Here is a 22549-nt window from a genome sequence, read left to right as displayed (position 1 = left end):
TCAGCTTCAGGTATGATATGAATGTGCGGCTGACTGAATTTTTAATTTTTTTTAAAGAATTTTTAACCTTGTTTTACTGACGGTTGAAGAAGCTGCTCATTCAAAAAATATTACTAAGTTTTAAATGAACTATCACTTACCCATCTTCCTAGCATTCACCCATCCATGGTTGAAGCAATGCATTGTCTGTCTAAATTACTATCATTTGGCACAAGATTCTATAATTTCTAGTGGGAAAATCACAACGTACAGAGGTATTTTCTAATCTTACCCAATTCTCCACTATACACCTTGGGATGTTCTTTGAATTTTAGGCATCGGAACATCAGCATCACATTTTACAAGTAATTCAATGTGATTATGGAAGATAATGTTGAATGTTATTTCATTATTTGCTTCTCTTCTACGGTAAGTTGCATGTTAGGGGATCACTGTTAAAAGATAGTAAATTTCAAAGTATAGGCTCGTAATTCATCTCTTTTATCCAAAATAGAGCATGTGTTCTACTGCATTCTACATTCAGTTAGCATTATGTTATTTACTTGCAGTAATAGATATAAAATTCTGTTCAGACAGTCCAGAAGTTAGTATAAATGTTATTAATGCAACAGAATTTTTTTGTAGATTGTACAAAACTCTCAGGGCTGTGACCACCCCACACAAGAGGTGAATTACCTGAAATAAAAGTAGCATTCTTTTCAAATATATACTTCATACCTGTAGAATATAAATATATGCTCAGATAAAAGGCAATGTTTTTGTGCTACAGCTGTTCCTTGGAGTGAAGTCAACATTCAGAAATTCAGCCTGAGGAGAATCACAAACAAGAAAATCCTTCAAGTTCTTTTAAGAGAAGATCATACCTATGATCTTTTATAGAAATTACTATATCCTAGGTTTTTTTGCTGTACAATATGTAAGTAATCTATAAAAGAAAAACATGCTTTTTCCCGCTTTATTTTTTTAACTCTTAAAAGAAATAAAAACACAATGAAAGTAGGGCAGTAAAAACTGCTAATTGCAGCATTATGTTTCAGAACTATAGCTTAAACTAAGGAATAACATTAGATGCCTAACATGCAACTATATATATTTAAAATGTATGTTTTTAATTATTTTAATTTTAATTATTCTACTTTTGTACAATACGAAGCCTGTATTTATGACTTCATTTGAAGAAATTGGAGAGACAGCTTTGATTATTTCCTTTGTCAGACAAATTAGGAGAATTCTAATTACTTGGATCAACCCCCCAGGGCTGATGTGATTCCCATCTTCAAGAAAGAAAGAAAAAACAAACCCAGGAAACTACAGACCAATCAGTTTAACATCAATATCTGGGAAGATCCTAGAAAAGATAATCAAAAAACGGATCTAAGAACAACTAGAAGCAAACGAAGTTATAACTAGTAGCCAGCACGGGTTTGTTAAAAACAGATCATGCCAAACCAATCTTATTTCATTCTTCGACAAAGTGACTAAATTAATAGACCAGAGAAATACTGTGGATGTAGTATACTTAGACTTCAGTAAGGCATTTGATAAAGTAGATAACAACCCACAACTCCTCAGTAAGCTAGAAAAAGGTGGAATAGACAACATCCATCAGATGGATCTGTAGCTGGCTGGCAAACCACACTCAACGAGTAGTCCTCAATGGTACTACATCCACATGGTGAGAAGTAAGCAGTGGTACCATAAGGTTCCATCTTAGTCCCAGTTCTCTTCAATATATACATCAATATCTTTATCAGGTACATGCAGAAAAACTCATTAGGATTAAAACAGAACCACCTGTTGTCCTTTTGATTCTCATTCAGATATTCTTTTTCATCCAGACAGGCATGAAAGACTCTTTCCATTTATGTGACAAAGACTCATAGTTTTTATATCAAATATGCTCTGCAATCAAAAGATGTCCAATTCTGTTCTAAACCTACTTAAGTTGGAGAAGACCTTCTACCAAAGCGAAACAATGTGGTATTCTCCTGATACTTTGGGCTGAATATGCTTCTTACCATTGGTTATATTGACTGGGCTAGAGAGAGATTTCCAGAGAAGAAGATTGCCCCCCTATCCTTGTTCAGTTGAGGCCTTGGTGTGTTCTCTATTCAACTATGTTGTCTGACTTATTTTTAAACTTTCTGTGGTTTTCAGTATCTGTCTACTTGATTAACTGTGTCACACTATTCTCTTATGCAAATATCTCCCTGCCAATCTTCAGCGAATGTGTCAGCTATGTTTGATATACAAGTGCGTGTGTTTAAATTCTAAAATCCACATAGCTGGCTTTGCAAGCTTATTTTCCACATCATTGAAAACAACAGGAGATACATATTTTTTGATAGACATTGACTAAAGCAGCTTAGAATAAAGAGTCATTTTGGTTTCTGAGAAAATCTGTCTGAAGGAGCCACTGACCACATTTTCCACAAGTAGTTGTTAGGGAGTTTATCAGGGCCCAAAATCTGCATAACGCATTTTGCTTTTGCTATGGAGAGTATAGGGCAGAAAAGTCAATTGAACAGATTTGATTTATATATAAAATATAATTTAAAAGTCCCATTTTTTTAAAGGAATAGGATCGTTTTTAAGGCACATTCCTAGAAAGTACATATATCTTATGGCAATTATTTGGGTGTGTTCATGTTATACATATTAGCAAGTGCCCCTACAACACTTGCTAAGATGTTTGTATATTTTTGTTGCTAAATCTTATGGGCAAATGTAGTAAATGTCACTGATCACTTCAGTTGGGCCATAGCATTCCCTGCATGTTTGTTCCCTCCCCTTTACATGTTGTCTTTGTTCATTTAGCCTAGTGGTTTACACTTATAGTCAAAAGCTCCAAGATTGCAGGAAGACGATGGTCACACTATCTGCTATATGGACCTTTCATTTGGAGATAATATGAACTTAATCTGGAACTGTCTACATTCAAAACACATGCCAGCCTACTGAGCTCATGGTCCTATCACTATCTCAGCTAAGCATAGCTCCAAAAAATAAAAACCCATGTAAATGATAACAGCGACATTTATATTTATTTAGATTTCAGCTGCATCTGATATGTTCCTATATTTCCATACAGCATGTTTTTAAGCAATATTAATGTGCTCGTATTAAAATAAAGCAGAACATTTGCAAACAAAAAACAAAAACAGAGATTATGAATTCAAAATCATCTTAGGGATGGCAAGGTTTCCATAGCACGGCATCCTCCTAAAAGGATGGAAGTACAACTCTAAATGACTACACTGCCTGGGAATTACAGCAGCTGTTGAAGTCCAATCTAGCAGTCAGTCCATTAAGAGATTCTGGTTGCCAAATCCAGTCAATGTGCCACAGTCATTAAAAAAACAAAGTGTACATCAAGCCCTCACAGTTCTGATTTTCAGGCTCTATGAACTATAAAATAACCTTCACTTCATTATTCTGAGAGCTATTTTTGTTAATGTTAAAGATTGTCATCTGCCTTGCAAGATGGTTCAAACAGGAAGCAAGGTCAGATAAATAATTCTATTTTATTGTAAGGTTACGTTATCTGAATCTTGCAAGTTTGAAAGTAAACTTCTCTCCTTACAGCCCTAGAAACTAGGGACAACACCTTTTGAGAGTGTCACTCCTCCATTCCTTTTGCAAGCTAAACTAGTTCTTATCCCACGGCTCACCTGGCTGTGGCTTTCCTCCATCTCCCAAGCTCATTCCAATCTATAAATACACATTCATAGTAGTAGAAGATGGAAATAATCGAATCAATCTGTTTATCATCCATACTTCTAATATGTATAATATTAATTTTACTCTTTAGTTTAAGTTGCTGTGCCAAGCACACAGGAGAGCAAGCCCCTTGAATTGAGTGGGATTTACTTTTGTATAGATGGGCATTGGACTGTGTTCTTCACGCTTAAAGCTTAGTGGATGGACTACTCCCCTTGCAAGACAAGCACAGAATTGCATTGTTAGCATCAGATCATATTGGTCACATTCATTGTCTAATTCAGAGGTCCCCAATCTTCTGGGCACCAGGGACCAGTTCTGTGGAGAGAGGTTTTTCTCCACGGACCGGAGGGAGCGTGATTTTGTGTGCTGCCTGCATCCCATGGATGGGGTTTTGCTTGTTTGTGTGGACCAATTGCTGGCATGCCATGGCCTGGTATCGATCCATGGACAGGAGGTTGGGGACCCCTAGTCTGAATGATGGATACATTACAGAAGGCAACATCTTACAAATGAAATAAATTGAGTGGAAATTCATCACCTGCTCTGCATATCCAATCCTAATGAGGAAGAGCACCCTAGTTCTTTGAAAGAGTTGTTATGGAAAGTGCAAGAGTAGGTCTTTTCAAATGATCAATGAAGCTATTTTGTTTGTCTCATGTGGAGATAGCTAAAAGCAGCTTTTGAAGCAACCATGAGATCATGGGGGAAAAAAACGAGATGGTTTCAACTCTTAAAAATAGTGCTTTGTAAGTGCTCCTTCATATCTCTTTCAAAAGATTAGCATAGCCCTAGTGATGCAAACTCTGTCTTCAAAAAACAACCCTCTGCAGACGTTTTGGAAAAGGTACACGCACAGATCATAAAATTGCTTTTGTCCAACAACTGTAATTTAAATGTCTTCCCTCATCTCTCTCCCTCTCATCGGTTTCTAATAAAGCTAATAATGTCACTGTCCTATTTTCTCTTTTCCAGCTTTTGGCCTGCACTGCAAAGGATTCAATTGTTTTGCGACAGAGGCAAAATTCCATATTAGACAGACAAGAAGCACTTAGAAAAGATAAAAGAAGGATGTCTTGTTTAAGGAAGATGAAGAGAAGTAGTTGTGCTCAGGATGTAGACAAAGTGATCACCAATGGATTTTTTTTTTTTTTTTACAAATGTAACTGAAATAAATTTACCTTATTTCCATACTCACAGTATTTCTTTTAATAGCTACAGGATAAATCCTGCTATGGTGTACACCAGGCTGAACAACAAATCAAGCCCATCTGTATGTCGTAGTCCAATAGGTAGTTCACAACCTTCTTGCTTCTGGAGTCCAGGACTGGCATTACAACCATAAGATTTGTTGGCATCCAGTGGTGAGCTGTCAGATATGGGTTAGTGGAGTACATCCCCTTTGACAGGTCATGTTTTGACTGACAGAGTTTATACCATCCAATTATCTAATAGCAAGCATGATCAAAGTGAAAGCTTTGCCACTTCTTCCGGATGGAATCCATCACTCTACTTAATCAAATCAAAGGCAAAAATGTCACCAGATGCAAAAAGATTTGGACTGCAACATTAATCATGTTCTTACAAAACTTTGCCTGCCCACCTGGAATATCAGGCTTGAGTTTTACTACCATGGCTTTGAAATTTCTTGGTGAAATAATACTTGAAATTACCAAATGCTCCTTTGGGGTAAAAACATTTCCCCCCAAACAAACAAACAATCCTTCCACTGCAAGTTATGAAATATGGACTATTTTCCTCAGACTGGTAAAAAATGGTCCAGTCCCTGAAAGTAAGTGCATACTAAACTTTAAGGCATTTTTATCCATGTATATTCATATTTTGGTATACACAATCTTAAGTGCACACAGTTTTGTGGGGTATATGGGTATTTTGGTCAGCATAATGTTAAATACTGATTTTGAAAATGTTCAGAGAAAAGAAAGCACAATACTTTAGACTGCAATGCTATACCCACTTACCTAGATATAAGTCTTACTGAATTCAAGAGAGCTTATTCCAGTGTAAATATGAATAGCATTGCACAGTTAGTGATGGCGCTTTCAGGACATCTGTATCTGAAACAAACTGTAATTTAAAACAATATGAAGAACAAAAAAGAATGACTTCAACTGAATTTTCATAGCAATTTCCCAGTTAAGCTATTTAAAAAAATGACAATTCATATTACATATATTAAGACATCCTTAATTCCAATCAGCACCACTCAGTTTCTCTGTATGTTAATCTGGTAACAATAAAATTGTAATTAATTGTCTTGTTTTAGCTGAAAGATTGTCACAATTCAAAACTTGGACACTTTTTGTATAATAAGTCTTTAGTTACATTTCTTGGATCTAATCCAATCCGTGCAGGAATATATACATATATATATATGTATATATACATACATATACATATTCATTCCACAACTGGGAGAAATATAATAGTGGTTGATTAAAAATCTAAACAGCAATGACATTGAGTAGATGACCACAGATTCATGTAAGAAACAGAAACAAACATACTCCACAATTTAAGAACGAATAAACTCTGTAAAATGTTATTGTAATTTGAACAACCAACACAATCCACATCAAGTCCCATTAAATCCCAAATTGTACAGTGATCATATAAAAAAGGCTTACTAGAGAAATCTGGAACTTGTGTGTGTGTGTGGGGCAATCCTGTCAATATGCAGACACCTGCTATTAAAAAAATGATTACTGGAACAATTCAGTGCAAAATTATGTGTGTGTCTGTCTTGATAGGATTAGGCCGAACATGTTTTTGCAAAGGTGCCTTTTCCAAGGCAAATCCTGAAAGTATTTATTGAACTAGTCCAAATTTGATAATAAATACTTACAGAATCAAACCCAGTTTTATACATACAATTGTTTTCCCCTACACAATCAGGAAGTGGTTTTCTACTATGTTTTCCCCCCTATAACTAGGGGTTTAATGTTTTAAAAAGAAAACACTCAACAATTGCAAGTGAACATTCAGAGGCTGGGCTAAACATTGAGCTAATATATTCCAACTGCTATTGTGGTGGGAATTCCCTACAAACAAAAACATTACTAATCCTTTTATCACAGGTATTTTCATGTTCAGTAATCAGAAAAAATAAGATCACCCTGTTTGCTGCATGAATCAGCAGCCTCCGTGTGCTGGGGGAGGAATAAGAAAGCAGTTAACTTGACTATAGAATCTGGATAAACGAATCTATTAAAGCAGCTCTCTACGGATGTGAAAAGGAATGCTGGGTTCTCTATTTGTGACATAGCTTTGAACTGTTTCTTTTTCCTTAAGAGAGTACTGACAGAAAATTCTGCAGTATTGCTCCGTGCTTCTGTGAAATGCATTCTAGAACTTTAAAGCTGCAATACAAGGGAAATTAAAGAGAATGGCTCTAGGCATTGAAAGGTACAGGGAGCACAGCACGTTTGATAAACTCATATCCTGTTCTTGGTTTATACGGTTTATACATAACATTCTGTAGGGGATACATGAATAGGCTTTTAGATCTCTTACGCAGCAACACAGAAAACATTGCCTGCACTCTTTACTCTAATAGGTTTTAATGTCTGGGCAGAAAAATGACAGAATATTGCATTAAACCAGTTCAATCAAGCTTTTCTAGTTAACCCTCCCCTTTTTAACAACAGTTGATTATCAGCAGAACAAAAGAGAAAATACAGACTGCTCCACTGAATGATGATAGCCATAATATGAGAACGCCTCCACTTCTGCCTGGCAGAAATCTAGATGACTAGATGGCTGCAAAGAGTTATCATGTCTGCACCTGTTTGCTGCCATCTAGTGGGCATCTGGATTTTTATAGTCCAGCTCTGGAGGCTGTAATTATTTAACTTTCATAATATGGATATTCTTCCTGTTCTTAAGAATCATCTGTTAGTTGCAATGGATTCCCTTATTAGTCTAATAATATTTTATTTATGGACTAAGAGAGCAGACTACTGAATGGTATAATATGTTTTAAACCTGGCAGACAAGTGAACAGATTGTGATGGTTCCCCAAACAGTGTTATTTGGGGAATATTAAAAAAAAGGCTGAATTTGTAAGTTCAGTAAATTTCCTTTTTGTCCAGCTTTGATAGACTTAAAAATAGATACTCTAGTCATTTAGTTTTAAAGTCACAGTTACAATTTATAAGGGTCGAGACCTGATAGCTTTTTCTGTAGACCTCTGAGATATTGCTAAATCGTGTTTTGCTTTTGAAATCTTTTTGCCTAAGAAACAACACTTTATCTAACAATGAGTCATTTTATTGCACTTGGTTATAAATGTCTCAGCAACTTCAATTAAGGAAACAAGCTGTTATCATTCATCCTGAACCAGGCAAAAGAGAGGGGAAAAAGGAAACTGCCCTCATTCAAGTAGCCAAGAGTAATTTTCTCCCTGTACAGCATGTCAGAGTCCAAATAGAAGCCTATGCATTTGCTGAAGTATCCACTTACTCTACATCAGAATATTGTTTGAATTTTTAAAATCTTTTGTTAATTTTGCCACACGGCATGTTCAAAACACATATAATACTATAAATTTGCAGTTTCTCCCTTTTTTCTTCTGCTTAAAGATGATCTGTTTGGAATGACAAGTTCCTTGCTAGGTTGTGTAGACTGACATTTAACTTAAGAGGGGTTAATCTGAATTGTTCTCCTTTTAAGAAAAGGAGATTTGTTCTTCTTATTGGGAGAAAATACAATGTCATACTAAGACAAAGATAGAGAATCAACACTATGGCAACCAGATATGTAGCACATAACATTTTTTTAAAAAAAATACTGACCTCTTATAAGTTGCATTTAAGAAAAAATATAAATGAGAGAAAAGTTCTTTTAGGCACCCATTTTACATTTTGTAAGTTCTAAATACGCATGTTCGAGAATAACGTATCATCTTCCCTACATTGCATGGCATACAGCGTAATCCAGCATTTACATGACCTCTCTCTGCTACCTACACATAAAACAGTGAAGATAATGGCACAGTTACTGCAAACATGTGAAAAATTCTTCAGCCACATGTTTATGTAGGAAACAGTTACTACTTATCTAAGCAAACTAACTTTAAGAAAATGTTTGAGTACCAATGGTACATTAACACATTCCTATGTGTCATCTGTGCCCTGTGATTGGAATAGAGGTTATTCCTGATGTCTGTGCCCATCAATGTATATTAACGTAAAAGCATGTAGGGTTTCAAAAGAAGGTTTCAAATCCTTCTGACCATTCTCATTACTAGACACTGCGCAGGAAGAACAATTCTGAAACGCAAATGTTGACATTGCTTTTGAACACGGAGTAAAATAAAGGAATGCTCACTTTCTTTGCAGTCTTTTAAAAATCATGACACAGTATGAACAAAAAAAAAGGGGGCTACATTCATAAAGAAGCCTCTGAAATATCTGCTGTTTTTAACAGATTTAGAAGGAAGAAAAAAACCCCACTTCCAGTACCATCTATTTACTCTGTCTGCTTCTGTGCTCAGTGTTTGAATAGTTCCTTTCCCCACTGGTACAGCCGAATAGCACCTTTGTTCTTAATAAGAGATTCAGTACCCTTGAACTTAGCATCTACCAAAATATATATATGTATATATATATATATTTATATAATCTCCCATCCGAGAGGAAGAGAAAAGCAGTATCTTATGAAGGCACACCCATGCTGAACAGACAAGAAAATCAAAATCAAAGCATAACTGCCCAGGGCAGTCATATTACAAAGCTCATTCTTGAAATCTGAGTGTCATGCTAGAAGAAAATCTCGATATGTGTTCTAGTTTGAAGAGATGAATCAAAGCCAATGTTATTTAGCCTTTTTCTGTAAAAAAAAGAAAGATTCTGTGTCAATATAGATAGAACCTTATTTAAATAGGGAAATGAATGCTTGTATTGCAGCCTTAAAGATCACATTTTTAACTGCAATTATTTGGGTTCTTTTTATGTAAACTATTGCCTGCACCTTGGCAGACCATGACTGAATGCTTTTGAATCGTTGTAGATTACAAACATGAACTCACAATTAATATCCTCTAAAAATAATTTCACATCTTTCAAAAAGAAAAAGAGAGAAAGGAAAAGAAAAAGGACAATGTGTACTTCTTCACAAGGTAATGCAGCTAATAAAAAAGAGAGTAGAATTAAAGTATTTACATAATGAGCAATTCTACAGAAGGCGATCATTCCCAAATAAGCACTGCTGATTATATCCCACGACGTGTTTTTTTTTTAAACCAACTCTACCAGATTGGATCCAGTCATCAGCACTTTCAAATAATCCTTAAAAGCTTTTCACGGTTCTTTACATTTATTGTAGAACGATGTTCTTCAGGTACATTATGCTGGTGTAAGAGGACAGTGTCAACACAAGGTACCAGCAGGACAAGAAAACTTCTGTGCCCCCAGTGATCCCAAGCTGGGTTGTACTTGGAGCTGGAAAGAGAAGAAAACAGAGTAGTTACATACTGATGTTGTTTCACTATCACTTATTCATTATTTTATTTACTAGAGGTTATTTTTTTTAAAAAAAATCTGCATGTTACGATGAGTTCATAAACAGATTTTAAAAATAATAACCATGTGCTACACAAGCTGAAGAGAGAGAGAGAGAGAGAAATGAATGGGAAAAATGTATACTTCTGGAAAGCTAAAGTTATCCATGGAATTGTTGTTCTTAGCAAAGTTTATTATAAGTCTATATACATTTAATTAAAACTCCTCTTTTTTTGGCTTGGAATTCTTGAAAAGAAATATAAATATGCCTGATAATAATTATCTAGACAAGTCTGGACCATCTTTTCTGGATAATACATTTTACTGCTCTAATGCAGGAAATCTGGGACCTATATTCTTTAGTAGAAAAAAAATGCCTCTGTGTAAAAAGCTCGTTCACTGCATCACTTTTCCTTCAACCTGATACCATTGTTTATTTTCTACTTACAAAGTAGCTCAGCACAACTAAATAATTAAACATGGTTAAATCAAAAGACTGAGATGTTAGGTTTCTCAGTTCAGTAAGGAGCCCAACCTCCCAAGTGGGATGGCTTTGGAGAAAGCTTGGCCCCAAATTAATGGAGATTAATTATTTTGGCCTTCAGTAGCTTTAAATGAACCTCCTCTGAGGATCTCAATAAATGAGTGATATTCTTTCAACTAGCTCGAACTCAGGCCATGAAGGTCTTTAAAGCTCAAACCAGTATTCTATGTTTCTTCAGCAAAAACATGCACCCAATGTAATGCTCTTAACCCAAAGAAAGGAAAAGCTGTTCTCAGCATCTTGAATACTAGGAAATATTCAGACATGTACACCAGGTTTTCTTCCCCTGTTGTATGTTGTAGCAGAATGTAGTTGACAAAATTTTCTGAATCATCTGATTAATAGAACTTTGACTTCTCTGAGTTATAATTAACTGATTTGTGAAATGAGAACTCAAACTTTATTCCTTATTATAATGCAACATTAAGTTTTCTGCTTGTATTAGAGGTATACATTACTCTTTATTATAGTATATGGTGCAAATACAATTTTTAACATAATAGTGCCATAGTATTCCAACTTACTGAGGAAAATTCAGAATTCAAGTTACCTGAAGAAATAATCTGTCAAGTATAAATAAGAATGTCATCCCAGATGAAAAGTATTTGAAACTTCTTTGGGATTATTTTGTTTCCTTTGCTTAGTCATTCTTCTCCATTAGAGTTAAATGCAGATTTCAAGAGTTATTGAGTAATCCCTTTTCAGAATATGTATAAAATATAGCTTTGATTGCATGAATAATTCGTCCTCAAGGAAAAACATTCCTATGTCCTTGCCAGGATTGCCACAAGAGTTCCTGGTAATAATTTGCAATGAGCATTTCTTTGCCAGAATTTCTATAAGCTTGGCCTTATGACATGTTGTTATTAGGAAAAAGGAGAACAATTTTTCAGACTTAAGATGGTACTGAAGCTGTAGCTGATCAGAATAACAGGGAGGTCTGTTACTGAAAACTGTTGCTCATTACATTTTTTTTTTTATGAAAGCATCAACCTTTATTTAACTCTCTGAAAGTAATCTGAAAAAGGAACAAAGCATTTTGGAAACATGATTCTTCACTAGACTCCAGGTAACTTGTATTAAAATGGGTTTATTGTTAAAAGATCAGAACAGTGGTTTATAACACTGGGCACTAACTAACAAAATGAAATTCAATGGTGAAAAAAGCAAGGTTCTACATTTAGGCAAGAAAAACCAAATGCACAAGTACAGCATAGGTGGCACCATGCTCAATAATAGTAACTGTGAGAGGGACCTTGGAGTCCTAGTAGACAATCACCTAAATATGAACCAGCAGTGTGCTGCAGCTGCCAAAAAGGCCAACGCAGTGCTAGGCTGCATTAACAGAGGGATAGAATCAAGATCACGTGAAGTATTAATACCACTTTACAATGCCTTGGTAAGGCCACACTTGGAATACTGCATCCAGTTTTGGTCACCACGATGTAAAAAAGATGTTGAGACTCTAGAAAGAGTACAGAGAAGAGCAACAAAGATGATTAGGGGACTGGAGGCTAAAACATATAAGGAACGGTTGCTAGAATTGGGTATGTCTAGTTTAACGAAGAGAAGGACAAGGGGGGACATGATAGCAGTATTCCAATATCTCAGGGGCTGCCATAAAGAAGAGGGAATTAAGCTATTTTCCAAAGCACCTGAAGGCAGGACAAGAAGCAACGGGTGGAAACTAATCAAGGAGAGAAGCAACATAGAACTAAGGAGAAACTTCCTGACAGTGAGAACAATTAATCAGTGGAACAGCCTGCCTCCAGAAGCAGTAAATGCTCCAACACTGGAAGTTTTTAAGAAGAGACTGGACAGCCATTTGTCCAAAATGGTGTAGGGTTTCCTGCCTGAGCAGGGGGTTGGACTAGATGACCTCCAAGGTCCCTTCCAACTTTACTACTATTACTATGACTAACAGTGTTGGGGGAGGAAGTTTATTAGTGAATGTAAGGTATAATCCCTATTCAATTTTCTATCACAGGTTATAATAGCACATAATAAAGAGGAAATATATTTATTTTAATATGCTCTGTACCATTATTTCTTGTTATATTATGTTTGAGAAATAGAGAGGATGCCTTTGTGTGTGAGACAGAACTACCTCAACTTTGTAATCTTCTTGTCAGACCTCTTGTGTAGACGATAAGATATGGGCATTTTATTCCTTGGACAATAACTTATACTGAACCAATGTTTGAACTTTTGCCACATTTTTCAGAATCAGATCATGGTCTTCAAGAAACCCTGAAAGTCAGCTGGGTAATTTTGGGTTAGTCATTCTCTTACCCTGTTTTTGTGGGAAAATAAGATATGGGAGTATTACATATACTGCACTGAGTTGTAAAAAAATAAAGGTAGGACAAAAATACAATTATAATAATTTTGATCCCTGTGGTGTGTTAGAAAATAAAGGATATAGGCTTCCCCATCTAGTTCAGCTTGCCAAATCGATCTTTTGCATGTGGAATAATAATAATAAAAAAATGCTTTCCAGCCAACAGCACTGAACAATTACTGACACTTGAATAAAACATCTTATTGAAATATATATATTTTAAGTAATCTGGGATCCAACCAAATCAGAAACTTGTATCTTTTCTCCCTCAATTAATTAAATATATTAGCCTATCACATAGACACATTCAATTTAGCCAGACTCTCTTCTTTCTCTAAAGTTTGAATGAATTTTATATCTTTCCACCCACTTACCCATGTAAGTGATATGTTTTGGATTTATCTGCTGGATAAATCTATAAATATCACCTACATTTCTTCAAATTTCCTGAAAATCCCATGATTTATGGTTAGTGCATTGAGCTGTTAGGAACAGTAGAATATGGCAGGTTCCTTATTCCAATAGACCAGGGGTGTCAAACTCAATTTCATTGAGGGCCGCATCAGCCTTGCGGTTGCCCTCAGGGGGCCAGGTGGGTGTGGCCAGGGTGGGTGCAGCCTACTGCGTGGGCGTGGATGGAGTGAATGTGGCCTACTGGGTGGGCATGGCCAGCTCTACATCGTTCACATCAAGGGTGCCTGTGGGGGTCTGGGCAGGAGTGGGACAGATCTGAGGGTTTCTGGCAGAACGGGGTAGGACCAGGGCAAGTGCCAAGGCATGGTCCACTGGAGGAGCCTCACTGTTCCTCTCAGGCCATGCGGGGGGAGGGCTGGATGGTGTACGGACTGCCCAGAGCCCTGGGCAGCAGAGGTCAAACACCCAGCCTGGTCCTCGAGCACCCATGGCACCAAGCCCAACCCCACTTCCCCAAGGGGGCACCCAGCTGCCCTTACCTCTTCCTCAAGGCTGCTGCTGCTGTGCTTGCTCTCCTTAGCCAGATTGCTATGATGGGTACGAGGGCAAAGTCAGAGGGAGGCCCATTCCCTCTCCATGGGAGTAGACCCGGCTTTGTATCCAAAGCTTCCTTAGCAATAGGATGGGAGACCCCCAGGATAGGCCAGGAGGAGGGGGCAAGGGGAGGATGAAAGGGCAGCAGGGCAGGACTAAGGCAAGACTTCCCTCAGACCCTCCCTCTCCTTCTTTCTTTCCTTCCTTCCTAAGTACAGAGTGGTGGGAAAATATTTGAGATGAGGGAAGGAGAAAAACAGGCAAGAAAGGCAACTGGGGAGGTGTCACCCTTCGTGAGGAATGAAGAAATGCACCATCGCCTGGAAGTGGCCAGCACATGGCCCTCACCTACATCACATATCTGGTTTAGTGGGCTCTGGGGGAGGGGATGCCATAAGTCAACATTACCTGCTCAATGCTGCCCAGCCCCCAGCCTGCCCGGTCTCGGCAGGCAGTGGGGCACTTTCTTTACAGAGCCAAGAGGCTGAACCGGGCAGCACAAATACAGAAAGAAGCACAATGCCACCCAGCCCCCAGCCTGCCTGGTTTTGGCAAGCAGCAGGACGCTCTCCTCACAGTGCCAAGAGGTTGAGCTGGATGGTGCGAAGCTCGTTAGCTTTGCACCTTGCTGCCTGCTGAAACCGGGCAGGCTGGGGACTGGGTGGTGTCGTGCTTCTTTTTGGATTTATACTGCCCGGCTCAGCCTCTCGGCGCTGTGAGGAAAGCGCCCTGCTGCCTACCGAAACCCCTCCCCCGGAGCCCATCAAGCCGGATATGTGAAGTAGGCAAGAGCTATTTGTTGGCCACTTCCAGGCGATGGTGCATTTCTTCATTCCTCACAAAGGGTGACATCTCCCCAGCATGCACCCAGAGGGCGGGGCCGACGTGGCAGGGGCTGGTTCCACGCTGTTTCCAGATAGCCTTGTGGAGCTAAGACTGAATGTGTTTCAGCATAGATGGCCACCACAAAATTGTACATTGGCTCCTGGCTGGCCTGGGCGAGGACCAAGGCAGTTCCCTCACTGTTTCCAGAATGGCTTCGTAGGCCACATGAAACCACTTCACAGGCCGCATCCGGCCCCTGGGCCTTGTGTTTGACATGTCTGCAATAGATCATGTTTCACCAATACTGTTTTCTTGTACTTAAGTTGTTCTTGCATCTGAGTTTATTCTCTGATCACAACTTTTTAGTCAATTCTTTGTCTTCTGAATTGTTATTTGATCTCGACTATTGCCTTTTCTCATAACTTAACCTTTGCTGGTTTGTTTTTGATCTGTACTTGTGAAAGTTTAATACATCTGGATTGAGGCAGGATGGGGAAGGCTGTCATGATTTCTGATTCCCTGTTTAGATAATCTGACAGTAAAGTATATTCAAGAGATTTCTAAGACTACTTCAGCAATCTGGGGGGTGATGAGGCAATGGGATTTCCAAACTAAGGACTAATCTAAAACACATAAACCAAAACAACATCAACAACCCAAATCACATTGAGAATCCTATAAGTTAAGATCTAATATATGGAGAAATAATGAAATACAAATATATTACTTTTGTGGGGATGAAGATGAGCTTGTAAAATATATTCCTTTGTTTACTAGTTTTGGCTTTTCGAATAGTTGTATGAAATCAGGAAACATTTAAAAAAGTATTGTACATTTCGTATTTTTTTTTTGTTAAATGCACACGTATAAAGATGACACAGGATAGAGGAAGAAATAAGCACAATATTGGTTTTATTCCATAGGGATTCTTTAAAACTTAAAATCTGGGCCCAAAAGTAGTTGTGGAAGTTATTCCACTGAAATAAGAACAAAGATAACAGATACTTAGGTCTCCTGAGAGAAAGTGAAGTGTGCAGGAATCTTTAAATTGCAATTTTTCCTTTCACATGGAGGCAAGGTAAACAAGCTATAGATAATTAGGGGAAATATACCAGCAGGAACACCTCATAAGGAACGCATAAGGAACAATGCATTAAGCATGTTTCCTCTTTTCTATGGGATCAATAATGGGGGAGGAAACTGCCCACTATGAGCATAGACAAAGCTGCAAAATATCTGTGTGTATGCCTTGTTTCATACAAAGCAGCTAGTTACTGTAAAGCCTGAGATTTATATATTTCTGTGCATTTTCTTTTGTGCTTCAAACTCAGAGACACACACTTATTAATTTCAGTAAACTCTAAAAGCAAAATGCGGGAGCATAATGTTGCCTTTATCCACATTTTTAAAGGATGGGTTTGGTGGGTTATTGTTAAGTGCTACTGGTTTATAAAATAAGGCTACAATTAAACTGATTGAGCCCCCTGGGTTTCATATAGTTGTTGGTATTCAACTTCCAGAATGAATAACAAATGGTGTCATACAAAATATCCACAACATCCTTCAAGAGTAAAATAAAGATGCAAATCAAAGTCTGACCTCAATTTTGCAAGAAGCCCCAGATATAAAACACTGGCAAAGAAGGTGAATTAAGCAAGGTTGAAGTTGTTGAAGCAAATTAAATAAAATCAAAGTTGTCAAAATAAATTAAGCAATGTGAATTCAATGAAGCAAATTATTAAAAGAGAACATTTTTAAATGGCCCAAGTCAATTTCATCTCATTCTCTGTGAATGAGCACAACCTTTAGATTTTCATCCACAGATCTGAATAACTTTCCACATTTCAGCTAAATCTGTGACCTTCCCATAAAGAGGACAATCTGTATTTCAAATGTGTACATGAGAAATTTATTCACAGTACAAATATTTTTGAAACTTCACAGGTTATTAAAAGACACCTACATGAGTCTATCCAGATAAATGTTCTCTAGGGAAACTAAAAATTGTACAACTGTGCTAAGGGCTTTTGAGAATAGTTAGTGGTTAGTAGTTAGTTAGAGCATCCCTTTGAAGCTGCTTCATAAACTAATGCAGTCTTCTCTCTTGAAGAGTGAGGTATGGCATTTGCATTGCTTTGAATGTTTCATTTGATTGGACAAGGGACTAGAAAAAGCAGCCAAGAGAGAAAATACTGATGTTCATAGTAAACAATGTATGCCATGTTCTAATTCTTCTGGAAACCAACATGATTTTAGTTATTACATAAGCACTAGCTTGTTGGCATTGCGTCTGACTAGCAAGCAAGCAAGAAGTGGTTTAGCAGAACAAGAAACTGAGGTGCAGTTCCTGACTTGGACCTCGGACTGGTGGATGCATATGGAATTTTAAAAATGTAACAAATTACAAAGCACTGATGGACTCCGCTGCTAGCAATAGCAATAGGACCTATATACCACTCCATAGCGGTTTACAATGTCAACATATTGCCCCCAACAATCTGAGCCTTCATTTTACTGACCTTGGAAGGATGGAAGGCTGAGTCAACCTTGAGCCCTGGCTGCATTCTAAGTATTGTGCTACACTGCTACTTACAGTTCCACTAATTCCAAAAATCTTCCTATTTCTATTGTTTGCTTTTGTTCTTTTTCTGGGCATTCCGGCTTTCAGAAACTTCCAAATAAAGGAAGTTTTTTTGTTTTGGTTAGAAAACTTATAGGGAAGCATACATTACATTCCAATTTTCCAAATTTTTATTTTTTTTAAAATGTAAAATGCCATGAAGATAGCAACAGAGATATTTGTGGATGCAATCAAAGACCTAGAACTCCAACCCAATTTGTTGGGCATTTGGCTATAGTGTGGTATAAATTATCATTTGTAACTTAGTAGGTGAAATGCTATGCAGTTTTGGTTTCTTGAACAAGCATGATCAAATCAAATGTGGTTTTAATAAGGTGACCAACTTTTTAACAATGAGAAGGAGAACACAAATAAATTGAAGAAAAAAAAAGTGAGTCTAATGCATGCATGTGTGCTGTGTCATGTTTCGGTAAGAAGTAAACAAAGCCACTTGCGTGTTGCACACTCTTGTGCGTGGCACACTCTCTCAAAACAATTCTGTGCAGAGCGCATGCGTCTCAAAATCGTGTCTTGCCACACTGTACCAAGCCTTGACGGATTGTCATGTCAAATACAAATACGTCACATCACACACAATGGATCGGATCGGCATTGATCGAATATGGAGATTTACAGATTAGTCTTCAAATATCAAAAAGGAGGACATGTAGGAGGACACTTTTCAAGAGAGGACAGAACTTACAAAAGAAGGACTGTCCTCCCTAAAGAAGGACGATTGGTCACCTTAGTTTTAATGATGTGAAAGCCTATCTATATCTATAACATCTGAACATTTTACATAAAATGCCATTATCAACAGTAGTTGGGGGATCCAATTACTGTACTTATTCATTTATTTATATTTATTTATCAAATTTATATGCTGCTCAACTTGCGAAGTATGGTGATATTTTAACGATCAATAGCCACTGACAAAGATAACTGTACAAATAGAACAATTTCCTCACCATTCTCCACCACAATGGAAATTGCACCACTATATTATCCTTGCCAATATGTTGGAAGAGGAAGTCACAGGAAGAGGCTTTGCAAACTTGATAATCCATTCCAAAGCCCAACAATTCACCGATATACAAAGAAAACCACTAATTATTGTAGACTGTTTAGAACTGCAATGTTTTAATCCATTAATGACTAAGTAATTGTTTCCTATCTACTGGCAGTAGTTGACCCTCTTATCTTCTTGATTGTGGGCTGGAGAACTATTGGGGGTGACTACCCATTTCTATTGGCCAACTTTTTTTGTATATATCTCCATATTTCTAATAATAACTTTGATTGGAGAAAAGTCCTTGATTTCTCTAACACTTGTCCTCATAGATTATATGAAGAAGAGAGTATTTTTGTTCCTCAGTGCTTCTAAAAAAGATTTCCTTTCCTATTCTTCCTGCATATCAAAGGGGAACACAACCAGGCAGTTCAAAATGACAATTGCCACTGATGCACACTTTGAGTATAAAATAGTAATTGAATTTCTCAAAGCTGAGGAGATCTCGCTAGCTGATATTCACCCCTGCACGAGGAATGTATACAGACTTCTCCATGTAGTGAATGTTGGATGCATTCTTTGAACACTGAGTTTAAAGCTAGACCTTATGGCAGTCAGCAAGAATAACTATTAACAAAGAGAATGCACAGATCACAACTGAACTGGTCTGCAAAGGCTGATGACCCACATGACACAATTTGAAAAGAAACCTCTGTATTAGAAGTTTAGTGACTAACTAGCCAGTAAAGCCATATGGACAGAAAGCTGTGATGCTAACAAAGAAGCATTGCTCTCTCTCAGATCATAAGAATAACAACATCATTCTGGAAAGTATCTATCCATAGTGGGGAAGACTTAAAAAGAAGCAACGTATGTTTTTGTAAAAATAAAAGCTCAAAAAGCAGGTGTCTTGGGTGTGACTCTATTATTGTGATGTTTTATGAAGTAGCAATGAGGACTAGATCTCATCAAACTCCATGGGATTATTTTTCTTTTTAAGATTTGTAGAGGCTTTCACATGCTTTTATGCAGCAAGGAATTTCTCATTAATTTACCACTTAATACTAAATTAAATCTTCATGACATAAAGCAAAAAAGTGGCACAGTCAAAAGATATAATAAAACCATTCAGGACTCCAATTCTTTCTCTCTCATTAAAATTAATATTAGTCTTAGAAGTTTCTATCTATCTATCTATCTATCTATCTATCTATCTATCTATCTATCTATCTATCTATCTATCCAGTGCTTTTTTTCTAAAAAAAAAAAAAAAAGGTGTCGGAACTCACACACGTCATACAATCCACCTTGCCTACCATACAAAGTTCCATCCAAAAAAGGTGCTGGAACTCCGTTCTGGGTGTTCTATGAGAATAAAAGCCCTATATCTATCTATCTATCTATCTATCTATCTATCTATCTATCTATCTATCTATCTATCTATCTATCTATCTATCTATCTATCTATCTATCTATCTATCCATCCATCCATCCATCCATCCATCCATCCATCCATCCATCCATCCATCCATCTATCTATCTATCTATCTATCTATCTATCTATCTATCTATCTATCCCAGCTAGCTCATCTATCTTTAGCCTATGTTTCATTAAAATTAATCATAATGTTGAACTTTAGCATAGGAAGTTCCTTCAGTCAGGGTTCTCTTAAAGTTACCAGAGCACAGAACTGCATCCCAATAGACTACTTTCCTTGGAACAATCCTCATAAAAATCAATAAGCTTATATTGAGTTTATTACAAAGCACAACTAGGCTCCATGTTTATTTTGTAATACTGCATTAATCGCCATTGCAAAGAAAAATACTTTAATGTTTGCTAATTAAAGTCCTTTTTTAAGCTTAGCCAAGTATAAAACACATGAGATACAGTAATATTAATGGGAGAAATGCAGAAAGGTGCATCACATTCTGTTTTCTTTGTGATTGTACAGTCCCCTGAGTTGGCAATTTAATTGTGTTTTGAATAGCAGACTTAAATTCAATTCCTCATTCTCCTTGTAAGAGGAAATCAGCTGTCACCCACTTGACAGTATTTGCTTCTTATTATGCACAGAATATGAGATGAACAAAACACAATTTTTACTCCACATGGAGAAGTTTTACCAACTATCTTCCATTTCCAAGAACATAAAATTAGCCCTCAATTAAAAAAAAAACTTTTGTTTGTACAAGCAGTACTTTCAGTTATAAACCTCAGCAATCAAATGAATTCTTAAAGATGCTAAGCAAGAGAGCAGTGGGGTAGTTTTAAATATTATTTCTGTTGATTACAAAGGAAAATAAAATTAGAAATTGATAAGACAAACCAACTTTTAATTTCATCAAAAATCAACCCAAGAAGATCAAGCACAATGAAGGGTGTTTTTTTTATAAAAAAAATCATATTTAAACAGTTACTCTGAGGTTGTTGTGACTTCTTCCACAAAGATTAAGAGTAAATTACACACATATACTTTCCTCTGTATGGAGTGGAAGTTTAAAATCACATCTAATTCTAAAAACACAAAGGCACCAAATTCTACCATTTATCATTTGTTTGTTTTTAAATTGTGCTATTTAGGAAGGATAGTTTCAAGTAAGCAAATGAAATACTTAGATGTCTTCTATTGCTGCAACCTCAGATAAGTCTAATGCAGCAGGAAAAAAAATAAGTTGCAGTTACTTGGAATGTACAACTTTCTGTTATGTCACTATCCTGTTAGACTAACAGCATTATTTTAGCTTAGAATTTGTGAGCTGCAAGTTGAGTTTATTGCCTGAACACAAATCTTCAAAACAGAAAGAAATCAGCAATCCATTTTATCTCTGAATGTAACAAAGTTTTCTGGGTATGGTAAGGAATGTTAAATTCAAGCATTTGAGGATATATTTGTAATATAATATGCATACATTATGTAGTGTGATAGCAGATGGATATATGCTGTATTGCTATCTCTTTGTTAACAAGGTCTATCACAGCTGGATGGTGCAATTGCACTGATAGAAAACAAAAGCTTAAGAGGTTTCATTTTTGTGAATTCCATTATGAGATGACTTGCTTTATACTGTGTCAGTTAATTTTGATATTAATTCCTTTCATACATGAACATGCAGAAGTAATTTATATCTCCAATGAAGCCAAATCAAAATAAATGTTAAAGTTATTTAATTCATTCAATTTCTATAGTGGCCCATCTCAAGCAAGTGAGTCTGGGTGGTGAACAATTATAAAACAATTACAAAGAATTATAATACAAATTAAATATATAAGGCAGCCAAGAAAACAAGTACCATCATAGAACATAACCAGGAAACAGGGTTGTTTTGACATACTTGAAATAAAAATAAAAATATTTTAAAAATTCAAAAATCTGACAATTGCCTGCTTGTATGAATTTGAGCCCATCAAAGCTCTTAGCCTAAAAATTTCCTACTAATTAAGAAGGGTCTATTTTCTGGGACTGGATTGCTTCCAACTAACATAGAATGATGTTCACAGATGTGCTGTATGAAGATAAGTTTTATTTTTTTTTATCAAATTCTACAGATTTTATCATATCCTACAGGAATAGTTTCTCAACTGTTTTGCGTATAGTACTACAGATATCCACAGAGTTCCTCTTTTTCTATGAATAAAAATAACAGCAAAAACATTTGATAAATCCAGCAATTCATCTATTGGTTGTGATTTGCAACTATATTTTAAATAGAAAAGTTCAACAAACAAATAATAGTATGAATATTGTGGTTTGACAGGATCAAAATACTTAATTTAATCCTAATTTGCTTGCTCTGATTGGGCTGGTTTTAATAGATAATTCTTCCATCAGCCATTTGCCATATCAAATCCCTATTCCAAAAGATGATTCAGTTCCCAGGCAACAAAGGGGATTTTTTCATTTATCAAACAGAATTTAGGATCCAAGTTAATTTTAGTAGATCAAATGTTTTACAATAT

At 36.5% G+C, this 22549-nt stretch overlaps 1 protein-coding gene across 2 annotated transcripts in view; it reads right to left on the bottom strand.

Moving 5' to 3' along the window:
* Window positions 1-1594: 1594 nt before the first annotated feature.
* Window positions 1595-22549, bottom strand: part of NEGR1 (neuronal growth regulator 1) — a 523078-nt gene continuing 502123 nt past the window's right edge. The window contains exons 7-8 of one of the 2 annotated variants that reach the window (XR_005554954.1): window positions 9903-10181; window positions 1595-5808 (exon numbers count right to left, since the gene is read on the bottom strand). Coding sequence is in view for 1 of the 2 variants with exons in the window: in XM_039329096.1 (XP_039185030.1) it covers window positions 10057-10181 (125 nt within the window). In the remaining variant the exon portion in view is untranslated. Of the gene's footprint in view, window positions 10182-22549 lie in introns of both variants that reach the window. The other variant, XM_039329096.1, reaches the window with a different exon arrangement.

This window comes from Crotalus tigris, unplaced genomic scaffold, assembly GCF_016545835.1.
Source record: "Crotalus tigris isolate CLP2741 ecotype Arizona unplaced genomic scaffold, ASM1654583v1 scf7180000024387.2241675, whole genome shotgun sequence".
In the NCBI taxonomy this organism is placed as follows: domain Eukaryota; kingdom Metazoa; phylum Chordata; class Lepidosauria; order Squamata; family Viperidae; genus Crotalus; species Crotalus tigris.
This window is presented reverse-complemented; position numbering and strand designations above follow the sequence as displayed.